Source organism: Panulirus ornatus, chromosome 37 (genome assembly GCF_036320965.1).
Source record: "Panulirus ornatus isolate Po-2019 chromosome 37, ASM3632096v1, whole genome shotgun sequence".
Classification (NCBI taxonomy): domain Eukaryota; kingdom Metazoa; phylum Arthropoda; class Malacostraca; order Decapoda; family Palinuridae; genus Panulirus; species Panulirus ornatus.
In genome coordinates this window covers 15,211,170-15,227,198 of record NC_092260.1, presented here as the reverse complement: position 1 = coordinate 15,227,198, position 16,029 = coordinate 15,211,170, and the positions used below count along the sequence as shown (strand labels likewise).

The following is a 16,029-nucleotide window of genomic DNA, read 5'->3' as shown; positions in this document are numbered from 1 at the left end:
TAAGTAGTATGTTTGTGCACAGGAACCTGGAAGTTTTGGCTCTGAGAGAAACAAAGCTCAAGGGGAAGAGGGGGAAGAATGGTGTGGGAATGTCAGATGGATGATGTTTGAGGTTAACGTGGAGGCGAGAGCAAGGGAGGGGGATGCTTCTCTGCTGAAGGATGAGTTAAAGTGTAAGGAAGGAAGTTCCAAACTGATGTAAGAATGAATCTGGATTATGAGAGGTGGGTCATTGTCAGTGCTTGGTAGAGAGGAACGAGGAGGAGAGGCAAGGCTTTTGGGGAGGAGCTGCGTAAGTGCATCAGTAGTATTGATAATGGGAGATATGTGGCGGCTTAGTTATATTTGGGGGGGGGGGGGGGGTGTATCCGCAGTACCTAAAAATGGTGAATAGGTCTTCGAGCTGTGTGCTGAAAAGGATTGATGATTGAGAATACCTGGTTTGAAATATGTTGCCTAAGTATACAAGGGTAAATGGGTTAGAGGTGAGTAGATTTTACTGAATTATAATCTAACTGATAAGCGTGCAAAGGAGAGCTTGTTGGAAGTAAATGTGATGAGAGAGGCAGCTGATGGGCTGCCTGAATACTTCTTGGTGGAGACATGAAAGTTTGTAATAGCTTTAGGAAAAGAGGAAATAACATAGATAGTAAGAGGGTAGTGACAGGGAGTGAGCTTGGAAATGAGGTTTGTGTGCGGAGATACCAAGAAGGCTTGGATGATGTGTGACATGATGCGAGGAAACAAAACTGAGGGAATGGACAAGGAATTAAAGGTATTTAGGGAAGCATTTCTTGCATGTTCATGTGAAGTGTGTTGCATGTGGAAAGTGGGATGAGGGTGTTTGAGGAAGGGTAGTGAGTGGAGGAATGACGAAGTTAGGTTGCTAGTGATGACGCTTCCAGCAGGGATGGAGGAAGGCTGTTAGAAGCAGTGATAATTTCTTGTTGATCCTGAGAGTAAGGTGTGTGGACAAGTAGGAACGGTGAAGGGCGAGTGGTTCCAGATGAAGGTGGGTCTGAGGTGGTGATCTGTGATGTCACCATGATGATTTTTTTTGAATGGGGCGAAGAGGGAGGAAAATGGGATGGTCTGGTGGGAGGAGTGGGTATACGGTATGCTGGGAGTTGGAAGATGTTGGGGGCTGAGAGGTGAGTCGGATGTTGTTTCCAGGTGACACTGCTCCAGCGGTGTGCCAGGTTGACGAACAGCAGATGCTGACGTTTGGTTTTGGGATATTGTATGAAAGGAGGAAGATGAAAGTTGATGTGTATAAAAGTAAGGTTATAAGGTGTAGCGGAGAGAGTTACATAGATACACAGACAGCACAGAAGAGAGAGAGAGAGAGAGAGAGAGAGAGAGAGAGAGAGAGAGAGAGAGAGAGAGAGAGAGAGAGAGAATATGAATTGAATGTGAGTTTTAATGGGGGAGAATTTGGAGGAGGTGAAGTGTATCAGATACCTGGAAGAGGACATGGCAACATACGGTACAAGTGAAGGTAATGTGAACCACAGGGTGGATAAGGGGGCAGAGGTCGTACGTGCACTGTGGAACGTGTGGAAAGAGAGGACAGTGATGGTAGAGATGGGTATGTGTTGGTATACTAGTGATGACGGCACTGTGTGGGTACAAAGCGTAGGTCCCAAATACAAAAGAATGGGAGAGGGTGGATGCGTTTGAAATTAAATGCTCGAGGACAATATATGGTGTGAAGAAAGGTGATGTGTAAGGAATGATATCGTAAGAGAGGTATGGTCATAATCTTTGTGGTGAAATCGCACTTCAGTCGTTCATTTAATTTCTTAAACGTAATTTTTCTATACATGTGACGCGACACGTTTCGCTTGGACTCTCCACCTCATCAGGTGCCAGTACTTGATAAAAGTTATTTGATTCTCAACATCACAATAGAAGTACCGTCCGGTGTCTACTAAACTAGACAGCACACTAGCCTGACCGATAGTAACCGTAATAATCATAGGATGGTCTTTAAGCTCCAACCCAATGAACAAACACCCATCAGAAACCACACGCCCAAGACAAACACGAGTCACACGCGCTACCTTTAACTCTGCATATCACCCATCACTACAAACGCCGTTTCCACACATCCTGAGACCCGTGTTGATGATGCATCTTCCATATAGAGAACACAGAGCAGTTATTGCCCTGTATTCTCTGCACTTTGACGCACACATCACAACACTTTATGACCAGTGGTCCCAGCCGGTGGACGTGGCCAGCTTCCTGAGTGCTGCAAGAGCCTTGTAAGGATAGAAGAGACTCTTGGGGCAGGATGATAATGTATATGTGATTTTCTTTCCGACGCGAGCGCGGTGGCGTTTGGAACAGTACGCTTGTATGCACACACACCCGGTCTCCAGCTGTCATGTATAATGTACCGAAACCAGTGCCTGCCATCCACAGCCAAGCCCCACAACTTACTGCTTGATTTATCTTGACAGCTTCGTGCTTCGTGTGCTCATCGACAGCGCGTCGCCCTTCTCCCCATATACCACCAGTCCATGTCATTCTATCCACTGTATGCCTGTCATCCCCACAATGTTTAGTTCCTCATACCTCAAAGCACTCCCCCCCCCCCTCTCTCTCTATCTATCCATATATATATATATATATATATGTGTGTGTGTGTGTGTGTGTATATATATATATATATATATATATATATATATATATATATATATATATATATATATATATAATCACATAATGTCCTCCAAGAGCATGGACAGTATGACCCACTGGTTTGCGTGCCCGGCTTCCAAGCAAATGGTAGGGGTTCGAATCCTTTCTGTTTAAGGGCTTTATGTGTTCTATGAAAATGCGCGTTCATTTCACACTATATATATATATATATATATATATATATATATTATATATATATATACACACACACACACACACACACACGGATAGCTAGAGAGAGAGAGAGAGAGAGGGAGAGAGAGAATTTTTTTTTTTTTTCATTATTCGTGAAGTCAGAAACGGACATTTGAAGAAATTCACCTAAGATTGCTACTGATAACTCGGTTAGCACATCTCCCCGCGTTATGTCCTCATTAAAGTGAAAAGCAATCTTACAGGTTGTGATGATTAGAAGGGCAGTAGAACTTGTATCGGGCGGGTCAAGTAATATCGCTCGCCATAGGCGATATGGGTCAAGGTATCGAAGAAATCTTTTTAATATTATATTGGAAAATCCCAGAACACGCGGATTTCTTATGAATAAATTCCCGCACCACCCGCTTCATCCTTCTCCCAACTTTTCAGAACCGACATCAATTATTCGGCCAGCTCTGTCTCCGTCCTCTCTCTCTCTCTCTCTCTCTCTCTCTCTCTCTCTCTCTCTCTCTCTCTCTCTCTCTCTCTCTCTCTCTCTCTCTCTCGCTCTCTCTCTCTCTCTCTGCACACACACACACACACACATGCATCTGTCCCTACTACCATACCTTGTATCATTTATTGGTCAACCCTCCCGCTGGCCTCTTTCAGTATCTCCCATTCACAGTGCTTTCTGCTCTCTCTCTCTCTCTCTCTCTCTCTCTCTCTCTCTCTCTCTCTCTCTCTCTCTCTCTCTCTCTCTCTCCGCCACTTTCTCATTTCCCTACGCGCCGGCCTGCCTCTCACGCACTGGTCGGATCTTTCTCAATATCAGCGGCCATCTCCCGTTGTGAGATATTTCCTTTCTTCCTGTTTAGTCACCTCGGGTTTTGCTTATTTACTCTTTCGCAACATCGCCCACGTGGCTCCACCTTCTCTCTCTCTCTCTCTCTCTCTCTCTCTCTCTCTCTCTCTCTCTCTCTCTCTCTCTCTGCCTCCCTCATCTTTTCCCTCTGCTGTTCTTCTTTACACTTTATCTTTCCCTTTGTCTTATCGTTACGTCCCCCTTTGAGGTTCCGCCTGGTCCCGGGTGGGCGGTATATTCATCCCTCTCGTTTGTAATTCTCTTTCATCTTCAGTGTTGCCATCATCTCCTCCTCCTCCTCCTCATTATCTGTCTCACGTTCATTTGTTTCCTTCCCTCCTCCTCCTCCTCCTCCTCCTCTCGGCCTCTCTCTCTCTCCCTCTCTCCCTCCCTCCCTCCCTCCCTCTCCCTCCCTACCCTCCCTCCCTCCCTCCCTCTCCTTCGTTCGCCCCCTCGTGCCACTTGGTTCGTCCCGTTTCACACATTTCATCCCCCGTCAACACGTCACAGTCTTACCAGTCCAGGCGGATAAACAGACTGACAGTCAGTTCCTGCGTTCTAAGCTTCCGCTCATTCTGATGGCGAAGCATCTGGCAGTCTCTCCCAAAATATACACGGGCATTCCCAGTCACAGCAGACTTTGTTTGGCCAGCCTTCATCTATGGTGAGAATCAGAATCGTTCGCGAATTGATGGGTAGCGAGGCGAGTTGCCAAGTGCAGCCAGGTGCTTTGGGAATCAATAGATCATCCCTGGCGTTCTTTTAGCCCCCGTAAGATCCTGACACTTGCACTGGAGTCATGATTTTATATCAGTGTATAAATACTAGAGTGCATGGCTGCCGCGTAGCCATGAAGGTGGACCGACCGGAAGAGCCAGAATTAATTCCCTGGGCGGCACCTCGACGATCTCTCTCTCTCTCTCTCTCTCTCTCTCTCTCTCTCTCTCTCTCTCTCTCTCTCTCTCTCTCTCCCCTCCCCCCCACCTCTCCACCCCGGCCTACCGGTCCCCCCCAGTCTCCAGGAGCCCCCCCTCCGTCCCTCCTTCCTCTTTAGCGCTGACCAGTTCAAAGTTGAAACTGAAAGACGCAGTGGTGGTGGCGGGGCTGACACGAGTGGATGGTTTATCCCGCGGCTCGAGCACAGCGTATCACTTGTGACTTGTACCTCCCTGGACTGTGTTCTTCCCCGTGCAGGTAGGAGGGCAGGCGCCTCTTGTGTGCTGCTGTGCCTGGCTTTACTCTCAAGTGCTTTTTGGTGTTTGTTGATGCTGTGAACTCCTGTATACTGTGGCTGATAACCTTACGGTTTAATAGATTTTACTGTGGTACGTATGAGGACAGTCCATTAAACTCATATGAAAGTGGTGAAAACGCATTAGCTTCTGATAGAGAAATTTTTGGATTGTACCTGCTCAAATCACGTACATACGTCGGTAGAAGATGCTTCCAACACACTCGTTTTGCGAGGCAAAACCCCATTGAATATTAGCGTGCTCCATTTGGTACTCTGATTCAGCGAACGGGACGAATGTTGCTTATTTTCACAGCACCATGAAAATGTCAAGCGTATCGTGTATGGCAGAGAGATGAACTTCCTCTCCCCACCCGGAAAATTACGTGTGCAACGCGGAGCCCTTGATGCCTGTAAGTTTGTTTTAGGACGTTCTACCAACACCCGCAGGTAACCGAGATGAGTGCGAGGCATTTAGGATGTGATAAGAAATGATGATGTTAAGATATCCTTGTACGTTGATGAAAAGCGAGAGGGTTTGGGCCACGCGGCGCTGGGTGTGCGACCCTGAACTAGCCAGTGTAGCAGCGAGCAGCGCATCCAATCAGCGGCGGTATTTACTCACTTCCTGTTTAACATGATTGACCATTGCCACAGCATTGAGGCAGTACGCCTTCCTTAATTACCTCTTTCACTGTTTGTTCTCGACGTGAAGAGTTGCTGCGTGTGTGGGGGGGAAGTGGCTCTTGTAAAGGTTAAGTGTAAAGTGTGCCTTCGGCGAAGTGTTAAGTTGGAGCTATTTCCTGATCAGAGTGGAATCACGAAGGTTGTGACGAAACTCTTTGTATTACACATTGCTCCAGCCCGAACGTCTAGGGCAGGTTTGCTGACTCGTTATTTACCTTACGTGCTCCTGCCACACGCTCTGGCCATTGCATAACTTTCTCTAGATAGGTTAATGTCTCTAGCTACTAGTTGTGTCCGTTATTGCTGAGAAATTAGTTTGCAGCGAAAAGTAAATTAGTGAAAGTGTATTCCCATTGTGTAAATGAACGTGTAAACACCATTCAGGGGTTTAGGTTGATAATGAACGGTAGCTACAGTGACAACAGAGTGAACGGAAACTGTGACCCGCAGTAGACACTAACCACACTAGTGCGTAAGACGGCATGTACATCAAGCAAGCACGTTTAGGGAAGTGTAGGGAATGAGTTTCCCCTTCCTTGCTTTTTTTTTTTTGAAGTTACCCAGCTCACCTGGCGGCTTGGTGGTGGTGGTGGTGGTGGGGGAAGTATGGAGAGTATGGGAGAGTGGGAGAGGGAGGGAAGCATGGGGTGGTGGAGGGGAGGGGGTAGGTGGTCGAGGCTAGCAACGCTCGGCCGCTCCAGCCGCCTCAGTAGGTTGTCTTTGATTGTTTGTTCTTCGTCTGCCACCCCCCATCACCGCCACTAGTTGGAGGCCGCGGGCGTCCATGTAGTAATTGTCCAGTTTCTAGCGAGGAAATCTAGCTAGTATGGGGGAAGAAGTATAGATGGGAAGGAAACTGAAAAGCATTGTGGTCGTGAAGCTCTCTTTATGTAGGTATGTATATGAGCAGATGACTCAGTTTGTAAATTGACCCTGATATTAATTTCGATAATTCGCAGGCTGTATGTACACGTTTCACGGTACATTGTATCAGTGGGCTCCGGCAGATTGTATTGCTGTGTTAAAGTAAATTATAAGGGAACGTTTGCGTTGGTATATCATACGGGAGTGGTTCCAGATTATTTGGCATGATGAGGTAAATTATACAGAATGTAATGCTTAATAATTGGTATGTTGAAAGTTAGGCATTTTGTATGTTGGTTCGTAAATTATGAGCATATTGTGGATTGGTAGGTTTTGAGGGTAAATAAAAGTATTGTGGAACAGATTATAAGGTTGTATTCAGATTAGTAAGTATGGCTAATATTAACGATGAATGTAGTACGTTTGTTAGGTTGGAACAGTCTGGTTGTAAAGAGAATGATAGGGGTAGATTATAAGTGTGTTTTAAGGACTGTGGTAAAGAATCATGTAAATTGTAACTATATTCTCGGGATGAGTTTAGCGCTAGCATAGCATGAAGTTATTTAGATAAGAGTACTTTGTGTTTTTTGGAGGGCACACGGAGATGGGAGTTCGCCCACGGTTTAACACGTGCTAACTGTTATGGTAGTCATCAAGTTATTCGCAAGAGTTGGTCGCATTTTGAGTTATCTATGTACGTAATTATTTTAGATTTTGTGTACGATAATTTGTAAAAAGATTAGCGTAATCATTCTTACAGTGTTGTACACCTTTTTTTTTTTTTTACGTGTTATTCACTTCTGCAGAAGCTAGGCAACAACATATTCCATTATCCACTTAAGAGCTGAGCTGAGCTGGTCATTTAAGTTAGGATTTGAGTTTGATAGAAACGCCCCTATTTTCCATAGCCCCCCAAATAGGTTTCTCCCCTTTTTTCATTCATAGGCTAATTATTATCATGAAATGAAATTTCAGTGTAGGAGTAGGTGCACTTTTTACATGAAATCAAACAACGTAATGACAGGATAAAAATTCTCCAATCACTTGAAGATATAGGGAAACCTTCGCTGGTAGACTGCAGAGTCTCTAATTGGTAAATTGACCGTTGGGGACTAGGTTACCCGACGATAGTTCACGTGGTGACCAACTGTCCAGTGGCAGGTCATCTGGTGGCAAAAACGTGAGATGATAGGTTTTCCGATGGTGAATTGTCATATGATAATTTGTTCGTCCAGCGATAATTTGTGTGTAGCAAAATCGTCTGTCGTGTTGGTGGCCAACTGTCCTCTGTCAGGGTGTTCCGTGGAGATTTTTAATATATATATATATATATCGTGTATTAAGACTGGATCATAATAAATGTATTGTACAGTGTACGTACATCATCACGGAGTGGTACCACACAGTTTTGAGAGGAGGGTGGGATCCTCAAATCGGTTCGCACATTGTCTGGTGATTTCCCTCATTAGTGAGACCAAGGTAATGGGGCAAGAGGGCAGCTAAGATCATGTCGCCTCATGGAGATGACGAGAGACGCTGGTCTCTAAGGTGAGCTTGCCGAATAGTTTGGTCAGAAGGAGCTTGAGCGCGTGGGTTAAGGAGCTTGGATGATGATGATGATGATTCCGCCCGTCTCGCACTAGATGGGCATAATATTTTTTTCTGTCTCTGGGCCGGGGGGTCACGAAATGGAAGGTGTTCGCTGGCTTCAGGTGGTGTTTAATGGCCGTCTGTCTTTCCCAGTTGATGGATTGCGGTTTTTTTTTTGTGTGTGTGATGGTAATTTCACTGTGGTCAAAGTTCTCACACTCCCAGGCTATAAATTTCCGAATTTTCAAGGATTCCCTACATGTTCTGTATACAGCTTGGGGGCCAGCTGCATGAGTGTAGAAATTCCCCCCCGAGTCTTGTTTCACCGATGTGCCGAAACTAATGAGAGGATTTCGCCGTCTACGTGGTAAACTAACTCTGTATCCCATAGCGAGAATTCAAGAGCCCTCTTCCCCCCCTCCTTTCAGATGTAAATGCTCTTCTGTAGGAGCGTTCCCACGCTCTTTTGAGTCAATCCTTTAAAAAATCGCACACAGTTGTCAACCGAGTTTATGGTGTGAGTCGAATGGCAGATATTGTTTTCAACCAATTGTTCGAAAGCTATAAAAATGGCTGGTCCTGGACTTCCTGGGAGATGGGCTATCTTGTCTTGCCTCCCGCACTTTATGACGCGCCTGAGCACCAGGCAACTCGCCATGTCGTGTCAGCACCATGCTAGGCTAGGCCTACCTCATCCTCAGACTTCACGATTTACGTAGAGTCGGAGATATTCGATCCTTGTTCATAATTCCAACAGACAAGAGGCGGTAAATGTTCTTTTTGTGTGGTTTAGATCGACGGTGTGTCGTTGGTACCCAGGGTAGGTTTGGATCACACAGCAAGAAATACATGTTTGCCATAGTGAGAACTAGAATTACAAAAATTAAGTTTATAATTGCGTATCCAGCCGCAGAAAGACAAGTCAATCACGATAAATTGTCTGAGAAAATGTACGTTTGTCCCAGAGTAATGGCCTAACCGACTCTGGAAATTCTTATCTGTTTTTCCCTTTTACGCCTATTTCTCTTTCCTAAATTAATTACGATATACGAGTAGCACCTAAATACAATTGTTTCTCGCCCAGGGGGCGAGATTGTACATTTCTCTCGTATCCCCATCAGCAGAAAAAAAATGTATGAAATAATCCATATATAGGTGTTAAATGGCACCCCTGGTGCTAGGAATGCCGGTGATTAGAGAGATGTCCATTATAAATTATGCCCGCTTGAGTTACTACACAAAATTCCATCTTTGTCGGAGTTGGATGTCCAGCTAATAAATACATTTTAAGACGAGGCCGGAGTTACAAAATGTGGGGTATAGGTTGTTATTTATTTTCTCAGCCGCCTGCCACCCCATTTTCGCTCTTGTGTCCATCGACCTGAGGGGTCATATGGAGTGATCGATGCATCTCAAGGCACCTTCTGCCAATAACAGGGCGATGTTGCCATATTTCACCTTAACGTCCCATGTTTCAGACGAATCCTTGCTGGGTAAAATGCGGAAATAGCTTCCATATCTAGATTATACATTTTGTCTGGATTCATCGTTGATATAATTTTTTAACGTTGTGATCTGTAGGCTTGTTGATCTTGCCGGATGTCTTCAGACACCAATGTCTACTGAAGCCATTTTTTAGGATGGCCCTCACTGACGAGTTGCCGATGCCTGTATTTCCCTCAGTTGTAAACTTTCATTTCGCCGCCATAAAAGATTGTAAACGGGTAAACAAATATACAATGTGGCATATGTTTACCCAAAGCACAGATCGTTACTGACATGCGTCAGCAGCAAAAAAGTTGTGCGTTGTTACCATGCTTCATCTAGCGACATGTGGCACTTGCCCGCGTTCAAACCACGTGACTGAATTCGGGACCTTCTTAGAATGACCAAGGCATCAACTTGGTTGATACCAGTACAATGACACTTCATGTCTAGGCCTTTAATTTCTCAAAAGCAATTAAAGTCTTTGGAAAAGAATAATCCGCTGCAGATAATGGCAGTTGGTGGTCACCGAGGTTTTCATCATAACCGCTGTGTTTTACGATGTAAACCAGTTTGGCGATGTTGTGATATATCCCTTCTTCCCTCCCTGTTACGAGAAAGGTTTATTGATAACGAAGTCTGTCAGAGGGTAGGATCCAGGATTGATCTGTCAACACGCCGCAATGTAGAACGAATACAATTGCCAAGAATCATATACTGTTACTACGAGTTCCTTTAAACAAAAACATTGGCCTAGGGAACAAGGCAGAACCAGCCTTTTCTATGCCCTTTTTCATTAACCTGAAGGGGGGGGGGGGTGATATTATTCATGCTGACGGAAACACTCGACGCTCTAATTCACTTTTGATAGTAGCCTTGCGACGTACAATTACGTAATCATCCTGTTATTATAACCCCATTCTATGTTTTAAGTATTAGTTGGGGAATTACGGGGGGCAAAAGATAAAGAATAGTTAAGCAGTTTGTTACTGAAGATGTGTGCTAGATAATACAGTTTTCCCTTGGTATATGGTGTCATTCCTTAGGTCAGTAGTGTATATTGATAACAGGGCTTTTTGTATGTGGCTTATGGTATTAGAATAGCATGTTCAGTCTGATAGGCGGCGACTCTGAAGAATGGTTTGTTGGTGAAATGTAAGTCGGGCCAGCATGGCAGCTGTGTTTTTATTAAAGTAGTGATGTTGACGTAAATAGTGACGGCGTGTTTCTCCCCCGTGCAGGTCAGGTGTCCTTGGAGAGGCGGGCCCGCCAGCTTAGGCCGACTCACAGAAAACGGTGGTGCTCAGTGCTGGGTCGTGAGCGCGCCAAAACGGAGGCAGCGCCCGCTGAGAGCGCACGTGTGTCGGTTGCTCCCTAGTTGGTCGTCATCCTCTCTTAGACACGTGCAGCCGCCAGCTCCTAGTGATGATCCGGCCAGGAGCAGTGCGAGGCCGGGTCCCTGTGGGGCGTAGCTAGCCATGGCGAGCGGGTCGCACCATTGCAAGGACTGCGGCTTGTACTTCGAGAGCGCGCGGTCCCTTGAAGTGCACCTTCAGTATCACAAGGAAAATCTTTTGAACATGTGGATGGGCAGTGAGGAACGTGGGCGTGAGGGTGGTGCGCCGGAACCCTCACCTGTGCAAGGTGATCTGACGCCCTTGGGAGTGAGTAGTAGTGAAGGGGGATTAGTGAGCAGTTCAGTGCCAAGTGTTAACTCGGGAATAAGTTCGAGCTCCTTCACGGTACCGTCACCAATGCAATACGAATATAAGATGTCTCCGGGTCTTCAGTCCCCCCAGGGAGGAGCGGTGCCTCAGGGACCACCCTCGGGGCACTCTCTCTCGGTGGGCTTCCCTCAGCAGTCGCCAGGGGGCTTCTATCCGGACTTTGGACAGCAGCAACATCACCAGCCTCAGCAGCCGCAACAGTACGGTGGGTATCAGCCACTCGGAGGTTTTCTCAACGGTAGCTTCGACGATAGTTTCTACGGGCGAGGGGCGGCATCCACTCCGAGGTTTCACCCGTACATGGGTCGATCTCCGGCTCCTACGCCCTCGCCAGGCAACCAGCACTCGGACATGAAGGAGGAGATGCCTTCGGCCGATACACCTGAGATCCTTGACCTCGACTCTCAGAAGGTATTAGGAAGCAGCGGTGTGCCTCAGCAGCCACAGCCGCCACAGCAGTCGGGGCCGCTGCCTCCCATGTGGCGGCCTCACGAACAGTTTCCATCTCCAAGCGGTATGACGATGGGTGGTCTCCCGCCTATGCAGCAGCCGGGCTTCCCAGGGCCTCCGGCCCCTCCCCAACACATCCCGGGGCTGGGCGGCGGCGGCTCCTTCCTCTCGGGCGGTGGTGCCAGTATGGGTGGCTACCATCCGCAGGGGATGCCCAGCACCCCCCAGGCCATGAGCAGTCCCAGCAGTGTCTTTGGAGCTCCGCCACCCTCCTCACGAGAGACAGCACCTCCTTCAGAATTTGCTTCGAACGTCAAAAGGCCTAAGAGCTTCAAGTGTGAAGACTGCAATAAGTGGTTCACTAGCCACGGCCACCTTAAACGGCACTACAACACAACTCTACACAAGAATATGACCAAGATCAACGGTAACAACGCCTCCCGCTCCACCCCAGACCCTACCCGGCCGCCCATACTCTCGCCGGGCGCCAAGAGTATCGGCGAGGCCTCCAACCTCTCCAGCCAGGACGAGGAGAGCAACCTGTCTGCCACAGACGCCTTGGAAACTCCTCCGCCGCCGCCCATGCAGCAGCCGCCACCAGCCTATAACCCACCTCCTTCGTCCCTCTCAGGATACCAACCACCAGGGGTCCCAGGACCCTCACAAGGGCTTCACCCAGCGCCACAGTTCAGCCAGGCGCCGCACTTTCTAGGTGAACAGCCCCCTACGGCACCTACGCTATACCACGGCCATTTCAGCACCAACCCAGCAGGATTTGGTGGTCAACCACCCTCCTCCATGGGAGGACCCCCCTTCTACCCTGGGAGCGGGAACAACAACTTTGGTGGTTATCAGTCGCAGGGGGGCCACCAGGGCCCGGGGTTTCATTCCATGAATGAATACCCCGGGCAAGGCCTTGATGGCTTCAGTAGTTTCAAGCTTGATAATGATCGCGGAATGGGCGGCTCCCGTTCTCCAGAGCCTGCGGGCGGCGACACTGGCTCGGAGGCGTCTATGGACTCGAGTGAATCGGGCGGTACCACCAGCAGCGTCAGCGAGGGTTCCTTCAGGTGTCAAGACTGTGGCAAGTTGTTTAACAGAATGTGTTACTTGACGCAGCACCGCACCACCTATCACGAAGGCGAGAAGCCCTTCAAGTGTGGCACTTGTGGCAAACGTTTCCCAGACGAGCTTACGTTTAATGACCATCAGAACAAGCACGCGGGAGACAAACCGTACAAGTGCGAGGTCTGTCCCAAGCAGTTCAACCATAAGACTGACCTGCGCCGCCACATGTGCCTCCACACTGGCGAAAAACCTTTCACGTGTGAGCAGTGTGGCAAAGGGTTCATCCGTAAGGACCACATGCTCAAACATTTCCAGACACATCGCAAGAAGGCCATGGCAGCCGCCGCCTCGGCCACCCCTTCCCACCCACCCCCAGGGCCTCCCATGAGCCACGCTCCTCCAGGCTTCCCGGGGCACCCGGCACACCGCCCAGGTGTCCCGCACGGGACCATGGCACACCCGGGCCACGGACCACCTGGCCACCCTGGACACCCTCCACACGTAGTGGCCCCGCCTGTTTACTGATGATGGCCCAGCTGTGGCTCCGGAGTGGGCGGCGTGTACCCATGTGGGTGACCTGGCCGCACACGCCCGCGCCCGTCTTCCGCCGGTGCTGAGTTCCTGTGGCCGCCACGCCCCGCATCTACCTCACGCGGCTTCCGCCGCCCTGTGATACCGCGCCAACATTCCATGCCGCGGGCGGCCGCCCCTGTGCCATACTGACCCCGCTGCCCCAGCCGGGCAGCGAGGGTCGCCCCGGCCCGGCCCCGTGCCTCGCGTTCCGTGCCTGAGGCCTCCGTTACCTCGCATCGTGTCCTCCTCTTACTGTGAAACACACCCGCTCAGAGGCTCGTGGTCGCCAGTGTGCAGGGAAGTGATGATACCTGTGTCAGTATTGTTGTGGCCGCCGCCCGGGTGAACTGACCCGCGCCACCCCTCACCTCCTACCTGACCCCCCCCCCTCCCCCAGTCCCTATCATCCTCCGCTACTGCATGATCACAGTTACTCCTGACGCTCATGCTACACCCCTGCGAACACCCTCCCCTTGGATATGCACTTCAGTTTCCTCCCCTCAGTCTTGACCTTTTACATGACCTTACTGCGTCCCCTCTTCTGCATCCTCTCCCTCGTCACCATTACCCTCCCATTTCTTGGCGGTGCCTACCCCTTCTTGCCCCTCCCTCACCTCACCTGTCCGGGGTCACGTGTGACCCCCACCACCGCCCCAGCCCACGGATAGTGAAGCGTGTCAACAGGTGGCGTGTATTGCCCTGGTGGGAAGTGACAGTGAGAAGTGACGGTGGTGGTGGAGCGCCACAACCCGGGCGTGGACAACCTACACCAGCAGCAGCTAGACGGTTACACATACAATACCTCAGAATACTCGGTATACCTCAGCGTGTGTCAAAACTTATGCACAAAACCTAACAGGGTTAGTCTTATGCAAGTGATAATATGCTATTTGGTGTTATGGTGGCGTTGTGAAAGTGAATATGGTGTAACGGTTGAGCTCGCCTCTTATGTCGACCAGATTTTGTGGCCATTTTGGCTGTTATTATTTTTACATGAGTAGCGGTCTAAATAACTTGGTGTCTGTTAACACACCAAGAATCACGCACTTCCCCCACTACTTGATATTTTAATGTTATGGATTTTATTTTGTGAATTTAAAAAAAATTTCCTTAAAAAAGATTTTATTGTACTGTGGCTCGCTTCCTGGCCCACGGGTTAGTAAGCGAGCCTAATTAATTGGTCTACCTCATTGGCCGGAAATTTAAGAAAGACACTGATGCTATTCGACTCTTTCCCCTTAGTTACTGCCTAAGGTTGTATCAAGTTGATTATGTTGTGGATACCGAGGGGCACCTTGTATATCATTATCGTTAATGTTATAATAATGAAACTCAAATCTAGACCTTAGTGATACTGAATTTAGACATTAATAATGACATTTGTGTTACGGATTTTAGAATTCTTTTTAAGAATAAAGACTAGTTTTTGTAACCGTCTTTAGCCTAACCTTTTCATCCCATGCAACTGTGCTTGTTGTTACTGGAGTGTTATTGTCATCAGATGTGATGACGTACATACTTATCTCAAAATGTATAAGACCATCTACCACTGTAAGTCTTTTTGGTATTATATATATATATATATATATATATATATATATATATATATATATATATATATATATATATATATATATGTGCTACCAGGTAGTGCAGCATTGGAGCTGCAGGAACCTTTGGAAAAGGGGTCCAGCAATGGTAACTGCCGAACCCTTACAAGAAAGGAGTCCAGAAATATGTGTGTGTGTGTGTGTGTAATGAAGATACGTATGTTTTCAGAATGTAATCTCCAAATTAAACCCATTTTGGCAGTGCTGGCCTTAGGGCAAACCAGGCAACCACATGGTGCCCCACTTCTGAGGGGGAACCCTAAAATATTTTATTTGCATATAAGTTAATTGTATTATGGTTATTGTAATAACTCCAATGCATGGATAGGGCAGAGTGAGAATGAGATCTGTAGTGTTCGGCTTGCAAAGCCAAGAACGTTAAGACATTGAAGGCCCTAATTTACTCTCGTGCTTACGACTCCTATGGCCACCTCTTAGATTTGCTTACACGTGATTATCAGCAGTTGGGGTAAGGTTAGAACACTAAAAATGAAGAAAAACAACGTGCATCCATCTCTTGCATAGACACTAGTGAGAGTAACTTGTAAACAGTGAGGGACGGCAGGGAGCATTAGGCTAGGCCATACCCGGCCGGACTTGGGCATGACTAGCAATGGTTAGCCATCATTAATGGCAACAGTAAGAGCACCAGAACCAGAAGATGATCAGACGAGTAAAATGATAGCTCGAAGGTACATAATGGTAGAAATGGAAATAATCTATATTCGTGTGAAGTTTTGTGGATGCCTTAACGGTATAGACAGAAACACTTGATACATGCGTTTCCTTTTGTTTTCTATTGTTTTAATCCTTCAACTGTTATACAAACATGCTTCATAACCTTATTGTCTCCTGTTGGATTATGTGTTCTGGCAATTTCTAGATATTCAACCTTTGGGTTTTATTGGGAAGAGCAACAATATAGATCTCTAAAGAAAATGGGAAAAAAAAGATAAAGTTTGGAACAAATGGAAAGCCTACGTTACATCTATGATGTGGAAGAAGATATTGATGCTGTCCTCGTAGCTTAGTCATAAA

The 16,029-nt window shown here is 47.6% G+C and overlaps 1 protein-coding gene across 4 annotated transcripts in view; it reads left to right on the top strand.

The window, feature by feature from the left end:
* The window catches only part of LOC139760519 (uncharacterized), a 90,488-nt gene extending 75,675 nt beyond the window's left edge, over positions 1-14,813 (top strand). For 3 of the 4 annotated variants that reach the window (XM_071683817.1, XM_071683819.1, XM_071683818.1), the window contains exon 2: positions 10,805-14,813. In XM_071683817.1, coding sequence (XP_071539918.1) covers positions 11,042-13,333 — 2,292 coding nt within the window. In that variant the 5' untranslated portion in view covers positions 10,805-11,041 and the 3' untranslated portion in view covers positions 13,334-14,813. Of the gene's footprint in view, positions 1-4,746; positions 4,901-10,804 lie in introns of those variants that run through there. The other variant, XM_071683816.1, reaches the window with a different exon arrangement.
* The last annotated feature ends 1,216 nt before the right edge of the window (positions 14,814-16,029 follow it).